The sequence below is a fragment of the Glossina fuscipes genome, unplaced genomic scaffold (assembly GCF_014805625.2).
Source record: "Glossina fuscipes isolate IAEA_lab_2018 unplaced genomic scaffold, Yale_Gfus_2 1, whole genome shotgun sequence".
NCBI lineage: Eukaryota > Metazoa > Arthropoda > Insecta > Diptera > Glossinidae > Glossina > Glossina fuscipes.
Genome location: NW_023998415.1, coordinates 32212449 through 32230281, shown reverse-complemented (window position 1 = coordinate 32230281; position 17833 = coordinate 32212449). Strand labels below are relative to the sequence as shown.

At 33.4% G+C, this 17833-nt stretch overlaps 1 protein-coding gene across 1 annotated transcript; it reads right to left on the bottom strand.

The window, feature by feature from the left end:
* Positions 1-1361: 1361 nt before the first annotated feature.
* LOC119632655 (FK506-binding protein 5) lies at positions 1362-9071 on the bottom strand. Its single transcript, XM_038025671.1, has 3 exons — positions 8782-9071; positions 4238-4543; positions 1362-4178 (listed from the first exon to the last, which is right to left on the bottom strand). Exons 1-3 carry the CDS (start codon positions 8848-8850, stop codon positions 1362-1364), a joined length of 3192 nt encoding a protein of 1063 aa, XP_037881599.1. The 5' UTR covers positions 8851-9071.
* Positions 9072-17833: the final 8762 nt, after the last annotated feature.

Below are 17833 nucleotides of genomic sequence, written 5' to 3'. Positions count from 1 at the left end.
AAGTACGAAACATTACAGACTCCTTAGACTATGTATATATTCTAGCTTAGCATTAACTTCTGAATCGATTTAGGCAAGTTCATCTGTCCGTTTGTTGTGGTAAACAGTTTCCAAGTCACACAGGTGAAGCTATTGGCTTCACATTTAGCAAAAACATTGGAAATTTTTACACGCAGATCGGTATGGAAAACAAGCCACATCGAACGGTCGCAGGAAACAACTAAAGCAGCATCTATAAACCAAGATAAATTTTCTTGCTCGTTATCCGTATAATAAAAAAGGTCTTAAGAAGTTTTCCTAAACTTAAGAAAAAACTGGAATAAATGAAATCTAATCTTAATCTTAAAAGAGACTTAAACTCACGCATTGGAGAGACAGCATATCACGTACACATCCGTATAATGGGTTTTACAGAGGTTCGAAGAAGGTAATGAAAAGCTCTTAAAAGCCCGAAAATAGCTTTTAGAGAGCTTGTGAACGATAGAAAAACAAACTAACTACCTCGTCTCGCTTTTTTTTGATCCTGTCACTCTTCTAGGTAAAGATAGTTAGATACGGGCACTTCAATACCGCTTCATTTTGGTTCAGTTTTTTTTTTTTTTTCATATATGCACTTGTCAGAGTCTGGCAATTACTTATCGAACAGTACACGCATCCTCAATGAAATCCGAAATCGAGATTGCTTACGGACTATGCAGTCGTCGGGATAAGCGAACAATGAAAAGTGTCTTTTAAAAAATTCCAATTAACATATGCTGATAATTTGCTCTTGATTTGCACTATATTACCGTTTATAACGTTCCAATCTGAACCAATGGGTCTCAAAAATTTCAGGTGATGTTAAATAATTATCCGAAATAACTGATTAGCTGTTATTTTGAAAAATTAAACGCTACTCTGGTCAATTTAATAAAAAATTTCTTACCACTTTATTAGAAGTCGATTGACATGCTCACAGAGTTATATAAAATATCATTGAAATCGCAAAATAAATAACAAAATTAAAATTCAAAATAATTACTTTATAAAATTTCATGCCATAATACACTACACAGACTTATTTCTTTTCTTCTTCTTTTTCTTTTTTTCTTGTTTAATATCATTATATATAATCTAGAACACATAGATTATAATTTTAATTTAAATTAAGAATAATTTATAATTTATATTAAAAAGTCCCATAGTTTAATTAAGTCAGACGTAAGATATCCAAATGCGAAAATAATGGGCGACGAGAAAGAAAACGAAAGTGAAACGATTCGCTTAAGGGGAATATCTAAAAAGAAAATCTAAAATAATAAGATTTTGGGCGGGTTTTATGGCTTAGCTGCACAAATATCTCAACGACTCACTAATACCGCTTAGCTGGCATCAGATTTAAAAAGGAAACGACGTTTACGTGTGTCTAAAATCGGTTTTAACATACTTCGTGATCTATAAGGTCGATTGGTTTTTAATTGCAAATCAGCTTCGGATATGGAGTTTAAATCACTTTCCATACTTCCCCCATTATCATTTTGATTAGCCTGATCCAATGTAATTATCGATTCAGCGTTCATCGCTTGTGCTATGGTTTGATCGTTTGGTACACGATGATAGATTGGCATCACAATATCTTCATCGGATTGTATTTCCAAATTTAGTTTTTGTTCTTCTGCGTTATTTTCATGTGCTTTCTCATCTTCTTCTTCTTCTTCTTCTTCTTTTTTTTCTTCGTTAATGTTACTTAACACTTGATCCAATTGCATTGGAGTCTCCATTTCATTTTTGGGCATATGATCTAAACGTTCCTTAACTAATTCCACTATATCATCAATACTCAGGGGTTTGTAACCATTAGTAAAATGAGGTTGACTATCATCGGATTCGATCTCTGTTTCTTCAGCACTTTCACTACTAATCACGGGTGCAACTTCATTTTCACGAATTTCTTCTTCTTCCGCAACGGAGGAGTCTTCATCAATCGGTGTATGTTGTATTTCTTGCTCTATAGGTTTATCGATCTTTGATTGCTGTTGATCTATCTGCTCAGATTCTATATAAGCTGCCTCAGAATTTTGATCCTGTACAGCGTTCATAGCCACCGATTCACCGGACTCGCTCATTATTTCTGCATTAGCCTCAATTTCAGATTTCATTTTCTCTTCTTCACTAATTTCGGATTCGTTTAGCGGTACATCGTTTTCAATTGACACTTCGGCTGTGCTTACATTTTTTATTATTTCTTGAGCATTTTCAGTTTCGGTAGATTTATCCAAATCTTGTGAAGTATCAATATTTTCATGCTCTTGAAGATCGAGTCTTTCATCTTTGATAACTTTTTCAACTTCTGTTTCATCTTCTGTTTCATCATCTGTTTCATCTTCTTGAGATTTTATGACTTCACTGATTTCATCTTCCATCTGCGCTGAATCGCTAACTTGCTTAATATCTGTATCAGCATTTCTTAATGTATTAATAAAATCAACGATCAGTTTTTCAGCTTCAGCAGCCATAACAGGATCTGCTGGCTTGAATCCTGCCATGGATTGTTTACTGGTATCTATATTAATTTTTTCTTCAAACATTTGCTGAACTAGAGGATCTTGCTGAGCCATCTCTGGCGTAGCTGGCATAGAATCTGGCGCATCATCTGGTTTCTCAGCTTCCATTTCTTCAACAGTTTGGGATTGTATAGGAGGAGAACTTTCTTCTGAATTCTCTTCAAAACTTGTCGGTCCCGCAGAAGCTTGCTCGTCAATTCGAATTTCTTCAAGGGACTGCGGAATTTCTTCAACAATTTGAGCATCTTCTGACGGTTGCGGTTCCTCTACGCCACTCGGAATGTCTTCAGCAATTGGCTGATTTTGACTCACCGTTGCCAAACTTACATCCGCTCCTATTTCATTTGAAGGTTGTTGCGCTGAGACTGAAGATTCTTCAGCAGTTTTAAGCTGATTTTCATCAGTAGATGTAGTTGCTATTGTTACTTGAGTCTTTTCAGGAATTTGAATGTCTTCAGCGGCTTCGGATACGTTTGGAGATTGAATATCTAATACGGTTGGAGATTCTGCTGGATGAAGAGAATCTTTTATCCGGGTATCTGGTAAAGGTCTTATGAATTCAGATATATGATCACCAAAATACTCAGCGCCTTCGGCTGAACCTGTATGGCTAAGCTCTTCATCTAAATTCTCTCCAGGCCTATAATTTGCATTGGCTGTTTGAATAATTTCACTAGCCTGAGTTCTTTCATCATTCTGTTTCTCCACTTTAATAGATTCTAAATCTCCAATCCCTTTCGTGTTTTCAGATTCTGCAATAATAACGGGAATGTTTGCAATAGCCTTTGGCGGTGATTCTTTAACTTCTTCACTATTGATTTCATGCTCAATAATTTGCGGTTCCTCTACCAATAAAACGCCATCAGAAGCTTTGGCGATTTCCGCAAACGCTGGTTTTACAAAGATTTCCTTAGTTTCCGAGGCTTCTGAATCCGAGTCGGCCATTTCAGCTGGAGCATTGACGTGTGGCAATTCAGATTCCACTTTGGAAAAGTTTTGTATAGGCTTTTCAATGCGAGGTGGTTGAGGAATTAGAGCAGTATCAGTATCCGTGGGAAGAACGGTGTCTTTTTTATTAAACAGGGTGGGGCGTTTTCGTTTTTGATTGTAAAGTTCTGTTCGAAGAGCGATTGTAGACTCTGGATAGGAAGGAGATGTTTTATCTTTCAGTGTCGTTGAAGGTAAAGGACGTCTTGAAAACTTTTGAATGGTACCAGACTTAATTGGTTCTTCCTCATGCAAGTTTGCAGCATCAACTTCTGCTGCCGCGTCATTTATTACGGCTTGAGCCGGTGGTAATTTACGTAAAGGGTACTGAGGAGGGTGGTTAGGCCTTTTTTGTGTTATAAATGACGAGCCAGGCTTTCTGCGATTTGGTTTTTGTACTTTAACTGGTATGTTCACAGGTTTAGATTCTTCGTCAGCTATTTGTATTGCTTGTGGTTCTAGATTTGATTCTGGTTTCGGTGATATAACAATAGGTTGTTGACTTTCGGCGAAATTAATTGATTCGTTTTCAATACTTTGTTCCAATTCGTTTTCAACTACACCAAAATTCCGATTCAATTCATAATATTGAAATGATTCTTCACACGTTATAACCATGTCTTCGGGCCGCATACAAGTGAATGAATCCTATTAAATATGCACGGAATGTAGAAAGCTTTCTTATGAATAATGCGAAATGAACTAACCTGACTGAAAACGGTTTCTTCGGGACAGATAAAGCTCCAGCGAAAAGTACTTTCTTTACCGTCAGCATAACTAACTGGCAAGCATACATGGAAAATTTGACAATCATTATCGACATCGGCATAATAGCCATAAGTTCTATTCCGGCACGAGAATCCATCTGTAATATCAGCTCTAATTGAAGTCGCATTGCTGGGCAAATTCAGCGTAGAAATTATCATCATATCGGGATTTGTTACCTCCGCTGAGCTTGTCTCAATTTCCTTTACAGCCGGAATCTCTCTTTGCTGGATAATTGGCATATTCTTCTAAAATGAAATCAACGGAAAATCATTAAAATTCGTTAACTTAGCGTTCAAACACACAATACACAAAGTTGGTAAAGACAGACGTGTCTAACATATTAAGCTTTTGAATTTCTTTCAATACGCATTGTATTGAAAGATATTATTGTGTTAGTGATATTTGTAGCGTACGACCGGCACGTGACATTTATGGATGTGGATTATGATTACTAATCGTATGTTCACACATAATCTATATAAAATGGTTTTGCAAATTTAACTCTAGACTATACACGTAAGTTTTCATAATGTCTGCAAGCAGCTATTAACCTGCCAGATATCAACTACCTTTGCTTAGCCTACACCCACATATGTTTTTTTTTTTTTTTTTACGTTGCCGCCGTCACAACACATATACAAAAGTTTCACTTCTGTTCTAATTTCATGTCAATTTCAATGATGTAAAGTGAAATTTTATTAACATATGGAAGTAAATTTCTTTGATTAGAAATTGATTGCTGTTGTGTTAATGGCCGTTAGTGAACTAAGAGATGCCACCTGAGACACCTGAGTTAAAGTTCGATTATTTTGGCTTGGTGGGGTAATAAATTCACCACAAATTTGGCGCGTGTTCATATATGAATTACATACGACTAAAAGCAAAAAAATACAAGAGAAACACAAACAAAAAAAACCAAAACATATTATCACACACTTGGATATTTTTACTTTAAAAAGTTAATAACTTGAATAATTTTTAATGGATTTTAATATACACAGAAGAACTCATATCGAAATTTGCTTTTAAGGCAACATGCTATGAAATAACTTTATAGTCTGTGTCTTTTCCTCTTAATGTCTTCAAAATTTGATTTCGATGACTTTTACTCATCCAACAGATTCAACTAAGACGCTATTGTCAAATGGAAATTATATCTGATGCCGAATATATGTTATAATCAAATTATAAAGAGGGACATCTTACTCTTGCCATTACTGCTAATCGAAGAGTCAGTGTAGGCACCAACAGCATCACCACCACCGCTTGAAATATGATATATAAAATATTATCATTACGCTTGTAAAGAATACGAAAATTCTGAAAATTATTTAGGGATATAAGGGGTGTAACATCACTTTAGCAGCCTAAGTGGAAAAGCATTTTTGGACATTGCGTTGAGATGGAAGAAAATGTAATGAAATAATTATATTTGATGCAAAATACTTAAGCGTATTTGAAAGTCTTAAAAACGGTATATTTTTGAAAAATTATTAAAAATGGCAATACCGCAAACGTTTTTGCGAGGTATCTTTAGTAGCAAGCACTGTTGGAGATGCAATTTTGCAATTAAGGAAAAGGAAAATCTTTTCCTATCCTATTAAGTGATTTCTCTACAGCCAGTGAGTTATATACAATTTTTTAAAAACATTGATTATTGAAGGATTGGCGAGTATTTGGGTTAAAAACAACTGCCTTGTATTCAATCGAAAGGAGCAATATTTTGTTAATAAAAAATGTTCGAATTCTAGTAGAGTTCCACGTACCCACTTTTTCTTACCTATATATTAAAGGTATTTTAAAAACTATGAATGACTTGACTGAAAAGTGTTGCATTTATTTTGCGTGTCATATATAAAATCGTCTTTCGGGCAACAAAAAGTTCAAAGTTCCAAGTATCTGTTTATTATGATGCTATACAACTGTATGCGAAAAATCCAAAATTTGTTGACCACGCCTAAAATCATTTTTTCATATCATTCGAAACTATTCCATGGATAAATTAAAGTGAAGTTCGGCAAAATCAAAAGTGAAGTGAGCTCTTAATCATTTTTGCTTAGCAAATCGCAACATTTGAAATAGAAACTAAGATTTGATCAGTTACACAGATCAATTCTGCAAAGCGACGTAATTCGAAAGTCAAAACAATCAAAATTTAAAGAATCTCCATCATCTGCGAGACATCAACTTGATGCCATTCTATGAATATGATCTCCTTTAGCTGATTCGTTAGCGAATTCCTTTGCAATACTATTTTGTATTTGATAAGGAACAGATCACTATTTCATATAACTGTATTAACTGTACCCTATGCCGCTTGTGTTACAAGATATATTGCATTTGTACGGATGTATACAAAACCCAGTAGGGCTTGGGATAGACCCACACACTTTATACACGCTTTTCTTTCCGTCTGTCCGTCTGTCCAAACGCAATAATGCGTTCAGCCTGCAGATCGCAATTTCTAAAATATCTTAAGGAAATTTGGTAGGTCGACTTTTTTCCATCAAGGAAGCGAGCGATTAAAATTGATTCGAATCAGGCCAGTTATCAAGTTGACAGAAGTGAATATGTAATTGTGAGCCGTGGACGACTATAAGATTTTTACTTGTGTTTTCTTAAAGTATGGACGGAAAGCACTCGCATAATAAAATCAAAATTTAATATTATAAAGCAATCAGTTAATTATATCTAGGTTCATGTGCAATAACTATGAGTGAAAATATTTTATCAGATGAAAAATTATCTTAGAAAATTCTTTTAGAAAAAGAGCAAAACCAGAGTTCCAAAAATCACTTTATTACTTTTCATTTCATTTCACTCTTTAAGAAAAAAAAAATTATGAAAACTATTTTGCTGTCAAGCATCTTTACTCATAACGATAAATAAATCATTTTATAATGCAAAGAAGAGGCCATCGACAAGTATTGGCTGTCAGTGGGCTCATGACTGTATCACAGCTACGTTTTCAAAAAAAAAAAAACTCTTCTTAATATAAATGAGAAAAGACTTGCTTTCGCAATGCTAAGATCTACTTCCTGCTTCCTATTGTCCGCTAGCAGTAATGGCAAGGCAAGTTCACTTGTGAGCTACTTTGAAATTAGGAGAAGATAACCTTAAGAAGACGTAACTATATGGGAGCATTTTAAAAGTTTTATGTAGAGGGTTACGCAAAAGACTTTTCTACGGTAGCGACGGCTGTGAAACGTTAAGTAACTGAAGGAATCTGAACTATTATAGGTATATTTATTTCTCGGACTATATTTGAATTGTCTATGTCATTGTATTTAGAACAATGTCAATTTGAAATGCAATGACTATTCAATTAATAATAATTCTTTGTTAAGACTGTCGGAGACCGTTAACCGTTAATATCAGCTCATACACATGTTTTATATTCAATGCCATGTAAATAGTGTTATTAAGTTTGTTAGCATTTCCATTGTGTATGCATGCAAGCATAGCACGCAGACATAGCGTAGGCGTTCCCCAAATCTGTCAACGACCTGTCAAATTATAAGAACTTGAAGAAATTTCGTTTGAAATTTTCCGCGAATTTTTTTTTTTTTCTTTTTCTTTTTCATATTAACTTATGCCCGAACTGAAGGCGTTTCCTTTTTATATAGTAAACGCAATTCTAAAGAAAGAAAAAAAAAAGCTTTAAGAATAACTTAGCATTCTTCTCTTGAAATTTTTTATTTTCAATGCAAAGCATTCGTCATACGCGTAATCATCAAGTCTTCCGTCTCTCGCCATGTTTCTTTATTTACTTTCCTTATAAGATTTAAAAGCCTTATAGATTGTACATCTGTTCTCGCAAATGCAGACATAGTCGACAAATGGAAAAACAAAGATATATAATAGTTAGACAGACAGACAGACAGACAGACAGACAATCAGACGGGCAGAGGAGACAAACGCATGCAGGCAGATAGACCGTCACTTAGGTCGGGGTCCCATAAGCACGTATGCAAAATTCCTAAAAAAATCCATAAAGAGACATTCCAATGCTTAAAATGCATAACTTACCAAACTTATTATATACGAGCTCATAAGTACATTTAAGAAGAGTAGACAGGCAACAAATGTGAAGCGAAACATAACTTCTTATTAAATTGAAAGCCCAATGCAATGTTTTTTTTTTTGTCATGATTCGTTTGCAAAGGGGAAAGAAAATAAAGAAAGAAAATACAAAAGAAATGAGTATAATGCGGCCTTCTTAACTGCGGTTCTGTTAGAATGTGTCTAGAATTTCTAATTAGTCCGTATTCCCTCTGATATATAAGATTACCCAGCCGCATACAGCAGTAAGTCGGGAAGCAACGAATAATAGACGTAAAGAGTTTATTATATTTATTGCCTATATATCCGTTCGATGAAAAATTTAACGCAAAAAAAACGGAAGTGCATTCATTCATTTAGATTTCCTTTATTGATATCATTGATAGCATTTTGAATCCATATGCATATAAAAAGTACTTACCTTTAAACCTAAAGGTCCACCCGAACAGTAAGCACCGAAAAATATCAAAAGCAACGTTGATTTCCACATTTCCTTCTATTCTCTCTCTCTCTCTTTCAGTGTCGTTCCTCAAGCATAAATTGTATTAAGAATAGTCTTTTTGAAAGGAACGCTTTTCCTACTTCAGTTCTCTTGAATATATGACGCTCTAGAGGTTTTTCACTTTTTCCTGCGCGTAAACTGCTCTTAGTGAATTTTTGATTTAAATTTTTTATAAAAAAGAGTTTTTTTAATTAACTTTTCTTTTTGTTGTTTTTTTCTTTTCTTCTTTTTTTTTGTTGTTTTTTTTTTTTTTTTTTTTTCTTGCTTACGAAAATCACTTGATAAATTCACTTAATCCTTATTTGGTATCGGTAAATTTTTACTAAAAAAAAAAAATTATGTGAAATTATTTTATCTATGGTCAGACCAAAGCTTGCACTCGCTGCACACCTGTAAGTGAGGCTCCGTTGGCTGAAAAATACTAACTGCGATCATCGATGGTATGTTGGTCCCAATTTATATTCTTTACTTTGATTTATTAAGAATTCAAAAGCAGAAGAGGCAAAAAGCCATACACGCATGTACACTCACGCACACATATCTAAATAATATGAAACGCACCTCAATTACAAATACATGCATATACTGTACGTTTTCAACTCGCTCAAGACACCACACTTAAGTTACATTATTAACTACTACTACGCACAATAACAGCAATAATAATAATAATAACAATAACAACAACAACAACAACAACGGCAACAACAATAACTGCTAACTGTTTTAAAGAGCATACATTAGTACAAACTCAATACAGGCGACGTAGTTCTTTTAGCGAGTACGAACATCATGCTCATCATATTAAATATTTGAATATATTTTTGAAATTATTTGGCGCGCTTCATAGAAAGAATTAATCGGTAAACCTTTACATTGAAATGTGGAAGTTATTAACATTTGTGGATATTAAATACTACTTATTATGCGTAACATAAACTCATTTACGCTTATGAATTAACGAAAGAGATTTATGCGGTGGCGTTGATTTCAATTTCTTTATGAAAGAGAATTTTCATCCATTTATTTATTCATTGATTTGAGAAATTCTTTCAAAATTTCTAAATGAGTAATTTTTGCATTACTTTCTTAATTCCCATACCACACCACAGGGTGAAATCTTAATTGTTTGCACAGCGCATAGAAATACAAATTGCAAAACAAGCCCTACCATCTTGGAGAAATATATGAAATGATCTCGCTATCAGTTAGTCAGTAGAAAAACAAATTTTTATTTTCAATTCTTTTTCTCAGTCGCTTTCATCGATTTGAAATCGAAAGGCAGGCAAAGCAGACCAATGCGATACTGTATGCCAGCGCAAACGTTTCTGTGCCCTATCTTGTGAACAAATCTCATAATTTGACTAATTGATGATTTGATGGTTTCATGACAATTTCGATAGCTCCATACTTTCTTGAGGGTTTCTGCTTGGACAGCTTCGTTCCTCCGAAACCATTGATGATATTACTAATCACTTGGATAACTATATTCTAATTTTCACTGGTATCCTTTATCTCATATTTCTTCATATAATTCCACACACACATATAGAATAATTTTTCTTTGTCCGATTTAACAATTAAAAAGTGCATATAAAAGAAAAAACAAAAACCAGCGAAATTGTAAAGTTGTTAAGACTTGTTACGAGCTCTTGCCGAGAGACAAGAATCGAATTCGATCCATTTAGGGATCGAATAGATGGGAGAACAGGCAATCATAACTAAATATGTTCTTAGCTTATTTAGCTCATCAAATATATTATATGCAACAATTATCATAGGCATAGAAAGTTTCTTATTCACATTTCAAAGCATTACAAACACTACATAGGTGTCGTTTTCTTTGAAAGTCTTCTTCTTGTGATACGTCTAACATTACATAGAGATGCTTAAGGATTTATATTTGAATAATTTTTGATGACATTGATACATGTGATGCGTTCATTTTATGTTATTTGAATACTAAATTAATTTAAGCTTTTCAAGTATTAGTGAGTGGAGAGGAATTTTATACTTTCGATGACCTCAAATAGATTCATATAATATATATAATTATAAAATATTATATATGGGATTATTTAGATGTGATTTAGACGTAGCATAATCATATATAGGTTAGTTCCTGCATTGCCTTGGGAAAGCTTGCTTCGCGGTCGTCTAAAAGCCTGACGCTATCTTATAAACAATTACAGCGTTATACATAAACTATTTGAGCGTCTATTCCCGGACAAACTTGAATCGCCTGCTTGCTTAATCATCTTGTCATCACAGCATGGTTCTACTAAGGTTAATCTCATAGAAATGATTTTCGAGACGTTTCAGACTTCTTCAGGAAGTGAACAAGCAGATATAATTTCCACTGATTTTTCAAAGGCATTTGATAGAGTGTCACATTCTCTTCTGCTTTATAAGTTCAACCGTATAGGGCTGCCTTTTAATATCATTGAACTGAGCAGATCACAGATCCTTTTTAACTGTTGTAGGCTATACCTCAAGGTAGCTGTCTTAGCCTTCTGTTTACTTTATTGTTTATTAATGATCTACCTTCATACATAAAAAATTCGAATGTTTTAATGTTCACCAACGATATCATGATTTTTCAATTAATTAACATTAAATAATCTCACTGAGTTATCTGTTAGTTGGTGTAAGTAGTGCGATGTGTTTAAACCTGGGAAAAACGCTCTCTAAGTCTACCCCGGCCTTAAGCTAACAATTATGTACATTGTTATAGACTAGAAAATATTGCATTCTTCAATGATTTGGGACTTCTTATAGATCCAAAATTGATTTTCGCTTTCTGGTTAGAACCTCAGCTCAACGCACCTTACCTCGTTATGAGAAGCACCTTAAACTAATTAATATTGCATTTCTTTTGATTGGGTGTGTCCTTTATTATTAGACTGTCGAATAGAAAAGTGAATTCTCCGGTTTTGCTTAATGAATTGAGCATTAACGCTCCACCCCGAACGAGTAGGCATTATGCCTACTATTATCGGACTAATTGCGAATTATTTCGCTTGCTTAGAGTTCTCCTCGGCGCTAACTTTAACGAGTACTCTCATTCGCACTATGGTAAAGCTTTGGTTACACCAGGTCATCTATGCCCTGTTCCTATAATGAGTCATGTTAGTCTCTTAGCTGCTTTTCATTCTTATTATGTTTTTAATCAATTTAAGCTTTTCTTTATATTTTTTATTGTAGTTCAGAATTTAATTATTTTGACTAAATCAATGGCTAAAAATTATTACTCAGTTATACCTATCACCGAACGATAAAGATTTCGTTTGCAAGTTATAGTAAATGACGAGTCGATCTGAATCTTATTTAGGATCATAGCGTATAGCTTAACGAAGAATATAAAAAAAAAAAATTTCGTAGTAATTGAAACCAATTAAAGATATCACGATCTGATTTGAACGATTTGTGATGGAAAAAATGTGGAGCATTTATATACAGTTATCATATCACTTCTCAATTCTCAGTTGCCAGGATCAAGTAAATAACAAATAATTGTTAATATTTCTAGTGTGTGTGTCTTCATTCTTCCATTTTTGATATGATCGTTGTTGCATTAAGTAACTAAGTAACTAAGTAACTAATATGCGATAACAATATTAACATAAATTTCATTATTGTCCATATCGATCATAAAACCATAATTTCCTACAACATTTCCGAAGGCAATGACATTAAATGAAAGCTTTCGCTTTTTTTTTTTTTTTTTTTTTTTTTGTTAACACAAAAAAATTAAAAGTGATTGTTTTGGTTGTAATTGCTGCGAAGCACATTAAAGCAATTAAACGAAAAAAACAATTAGTAAATAATTGATGAACTGTAATTTTAAGGCGAGACTTTAATATTTATGCGGCCATGTGTAGTAAGTAGTAGGCTGCTGTAATATATTCAAAACAAAGTTGCTTATGCAACAATTTACTTGAAATAATAAAGAAAATATTAGAAGAAAAGTTTAAAAAGCAAAAATTAACGAGAAAACGATAATCAAAATGCTTTTTAAATGGACAGAGCCTACGAATAGCATTAAAATGTTTATTTTTCATTATTACGAAAAATTCCGATTTGCAGATATTCGCCGTTTAATCTTTTTTAAACGTGACAACGTCTAGGTTCGTCGAGCTGAATAGTTGCAGATTTCAATCAAAAAGCAAGCGTACAATATTTTAGAGAAATTCACTTATTCTAATGTAAGAGGAACAAAATTTGATCCACAATATTTTAATGAGGTTTCTCACTTCGCCTCTGAGGCGAACTGGAGATTTAACCACAATTATATGCTTCATAAGGATTCATCTTGCATACAGTCATAAAGAAACTTTGAATATTAGACGTAATGAGTTCAATTTGTAATGCGCACAAAATACTCATTCGAACATTTGACTTACTGCCCAGCTGTTTTTGGAACTCTAACCGACGGCTTGACGTTCTCTCAACTTATCTTTTCATGCCCATCATCCAAGTATGCGGAGTATATTCGTTTTGTCAAAACGTTAGCAATGCCCAGAACGAAGTCAGGAGGTCAGAGACTCCACAAATTATATATATATATTCTTGATTATGAATCGAATTCTAAATCGATTTACGCATGTCCATCTATCCATCCATCTATCTGTCCGTCTGTCCAATTACTTGTTTGCTCAAAAGAATTTGGAAGTGACTTAAATTTAAAGTGACATAAACACTTACTCGATAGCTTGCGATTCTTATCCAATCGATCGAATTTATTAACATATTCTAAGGCTATCTGAAATTTATGTTGAGCATATCCCGTAAGGAGAAAAAATTCATCAATTCATACATGTATTCATCGCCAAGAACTTTTAAAGGCGATCTTAGCGAAAATATAAATTGAAAATAACCTCCTTACCTTCTACCTCCTCAGATAGTGGGTAAGAGGAGAAAGACGGAAAACGAGAGCAAAAAATTAACCTTAGATATATCGTGTAAAGCCTGTAGTGTTGCAAAGTAAGAGATAAAAATACTTGAGATAAGTGCATTTCCAAGTGCTTGATAGAAAAATTCAAATAAAATATTGCATGTGATGTTTTAGATTACGATCATCCATCGAATCAATAAAAAGTAATTCCGTACCAGTAGAATTTCAATGAAACATCCACAGTATCAGTGATCGCGATTCAACTGATTATTATTAATAGTAGAATGATTTGATTGAGATTAATATAGCAAAGATCGTAAGCAATTCCTAATATATCTTAAAATGTACTCATAGACAATTATGTAAGGTAAATACCATATTTATGAAAATAAAATTAAACTAAAACTTATTATTGTACAATGATTTTAGAAATGTTTAGATCGCTTTTTACATATCGATAAGGAAAGATTTATACGATTAGTCGAAGACGTTCAAATCGAAACATTGTAAAGCAAAGAATTTCAAACTTACAGCCTTCGTCATGAGACGAAACATACATAGTTTTCGTAATCTCCTATCAAATTTGATATTCCGAGATAATAAAAAAAAGAATTTCGCTACGAAATAAGGTGGAAGCAAGCCTCGAAAATCACAAAGAAACATAGAATATCTTGTCACTTGTGATGTCTCTGTAATGTTGTGATTGTTGCAAAAGGATATGACCGTTAGTTTTAGGAAGAAGTAAAAAGAAAACTTTTAATTCCGATTCCAATGATTGGCAATATACAAATATTTCGAAGCAATTTCTTCCATTTATACTGACGATGCTAAGGTCTGTTATTTCTTCGAATTTCGCATACATTACCACATGATTTATATATACATTGGAAGATTTGCATATAAAAAAGATCCACTTTAATTTTTCGAATTTACAAAATTCCCAAGTTTTTCTTTAGAATAACAGATTACTTTATAAGCCTTAAAGAACGGACATATTTCGAATTTTCGAAGCATTTATCGTTTCTTGATTGATTTGGCAAACTCAGTATAAATGCAATGCAATCGCTAGACATTATTAGATAACTTCCTCTAAGCTGACTAAAGGAGAGTGATTGTTACAAATCAAGTAAATTTCGCTTTTCTAATTCTTTAAACAATAGCTTCCGTATTTCGTATTAAGTAAAATTCAAAATGCGATTTAGAAAGTTCAAGCCAACATAAATTAATGAATGGCAATCAGTTATATACACGTGGCCGCCTTGCTTATCGTGCATACTGCAAAAAAAGGGCATTTCTTCTATCTTAACCAAAAAAAAAAAAAAAAAAAAAAAAAGAAACGGCGCTCAATTAATTTAGTTAACAAGAGGAAAAGTCAAAATAATTATGCATGCGCGGCTTTGGGTTAAAATCGAAATGTTTAAAAATGCGTTTTAGTTTCTTTTTATTATTTGTATTTTTTTTTTATTTAGTATTTTGAATGAAAGTTGATTCATGATTTAATTTCAAATTTAAACGGTTCAGAAACGTTCGTTCAAAGAAATTTTATTTTAAAGTGCAACGCCTCGTTTTGAAACCATTCACAATACCGAGTGCATGCGTACGTATCCATAAACGCATGTGTGTAAAATAATTTAGATATTTTTTTTTTTTACTCATTTTTTTTTTAATTTCTTAGCAACTATTTTAAGTTAATCTGGGTTATTAAACAGTTTTACTTTGGTTTGTTTTCTTAAAAAAAAATAAATAAATAAATAAATAAAGAAAAAGAAAAAAGTATGCAAATAATTTTTTAAAGACCATTCTTTCCTTTATGCTAACTCTCTAATAAAAAATTTCTCAATACGATTCTGGTCAGGTTTTTGTAAACTACAAGTAGACATCAACACGTTCTCCCGTAAATATATGCAAAATGTTTATTTAAGAGAATACTAAATTTAATTCTGAATTAATCACACATTCATTGATTGCATACTAAAACTACATATATAACGTATGGGATATACGTATGCACTTCACTACACTGGCTACGTACTCAATGATATATACATTTATATATACATACATATATATATATATATATATATATGTATATTTACTCACCCTATTCATATACATCAAGTGGAAGTAAATAAGCAGAAGCTCTACGCATATGTAACTATTACAAAAAAAAAAAAAAAAAAAAAATTATAAAGATTTTTATAATAAATTTTCAAAGAAGAAGTTTATCGAAGGAAAAAATGCTATCCCATACTTCAACGCCATACGCCAACAATGAACAGTCATTTTCTTTATAATCACTTTCTTAATAATCCTACAAAGTAAACGTATTCTATAAGAAATTCATAGTCCAAAGCAGAACAGCTCTGGTTGATTCTCCCATCTGCCCTTTTTCTAGCTTTCCTTTCACCAGTCGCCCAGAGACCCATCGGAGCAATTTTTCTCTTCTGCTTTATTGTCTTCTCGTATTGAAAATCCCTCGAAAAGAAAAGTATGGTAGAAAGGCTACCACTACTCTTGAAGGTAAAAAATATATGTTGGGATATGTATTATGTTATTTACCATTATTTCGGAAAGGTAATCTGAATCAAAGAGAGTCTGTAAAAGGAATAGATTGTGTAAGAAATTTCATGACGACACTGAACGTAGCCAAGTGCGCGGGTAAAGCGCTTTATTGCCCCACTGCAGACAAAAGTTTCGGCATATATATGGCCGACGTCTCTATTCTATTATGCTATGCATCTCGGGCGTAATCTACTCATTACTCGTTTTTTCTCATTTCATTCACTATTGAAAAACGTAAAGTTGGACCTTGAATAGCAAATGTTTGCGTAAAACTCCTAGAGACGTCTATTCAACTATATTCACCTATAATTAAAGCAATCGACACAGACTGCATCAATTTAAGCATGTGCAACCGTCTGTCCGTCTGTCTTGCTAATATCTATCCATGTACGTTTGAGTCTCATCCCCAGATCGAAAATATCGAGTAATTTCAATTGAACTATGCTATCCTCTGACATGCTTTGTCTCAAGAACGAAATCGCATTGAAAATGCGCTGGACTTGGTCACTGTTGGTATCAGTATTTCAAATTTGTTGATTCCCCTTTCACATAGAAGAGAAGTCTCCATCACGTCAGTTCACATTTTGGTTTCGCTCCTATATGAAGACTTCCATGAATAATATAACTTTTGACTTTTTATTATGAAAAGAAATGAAGAATTTTATTAGACGAATTGGTGTAGGATATCAAATTATCGGCTTTGCCCGACTATAATGTTTTTATTATCATATGGCTTTAAATCGTCAATTGTGTTTGTGGAGTTTAAGTTCAGTGGATTGACATTTCTTGACATAAACTTAATCCTGCACATATGAAAGGTACAAAGGCAAGAATAGCGTGACCTGCTTATGCTATAAGATCCCCCAAACCTACAGAGATTTGAGGAAAATGGTAAGAAGGAAAGTCGAGAATTTGTGAATGTCCTTGGAGGCCAAACTGCCTAAAACAAAATTCCTCTCAGTAATGACTGTGGAGTGCTGTTCACCCCCAACTTTCTTGGGGACGCAAAACGATGAGGTGTCAGATAGGCCTCGACGTCGGCAAGAATGATAGCTCATACACATTTCTTTCTTATTCTTGTACCCCACGTATAGTATAGTCTTCTGCAAAGGAAATTACCATACTCCTTGACAATCACTTATCCAATTTCCCCGTTACGCGATCGGGTGTTGTGAGGAACGATTATCCAGGTAAGCTGGACTGATATCTACAAAGGCGTAATAATTTTATCTCAGTTCATAGTCATTTTTTTTTATTTTATTTGGTTGATGTTTTATTTTGTGTCTTCAACTCTTTCTTCACCGTACGATTACTTAGCAAAGCAACCTGAAGTTGTTGCGATATACAATATTCCTTTTGCTTGCTTATACCGTCCACCACTTGTGGTGCAGGTTTGTGCGGACATCTGTTACACCCAAAAAAGCCTAAGATAGAATGACCTTTCATTATACCGACAAAATCAGAATCATTTTCTGAATCGATTCGTCTGATGTCTGTCCATGTAATTTTGTTATT

Excerpts from the sequence above, each read along its gene's own strand:
- LOC119632655 (XM_038025671.1), bottom strand. The coding sequence starts at position 8,850 with ATGTGGAAATCAACGTTGCTTTTGATATTTTTCGGTGCTTACTGTTCG. Across the intron at positions 4,544-8,781 it reads GTGGACCTTTAGGTTTAAAG|AAGAATATGCCAATTATCCA; the intron begins GTAAGTACTTTT and ends ATTTCATTTTAG. Across the intron at positions 4,179-4,237 it reads AAGAAACCGTTTTCAGTCAG|GATTCATTCACTTGTATGCG; the intron begins GTTAGTTCATTT and ends CATATTTAATAG.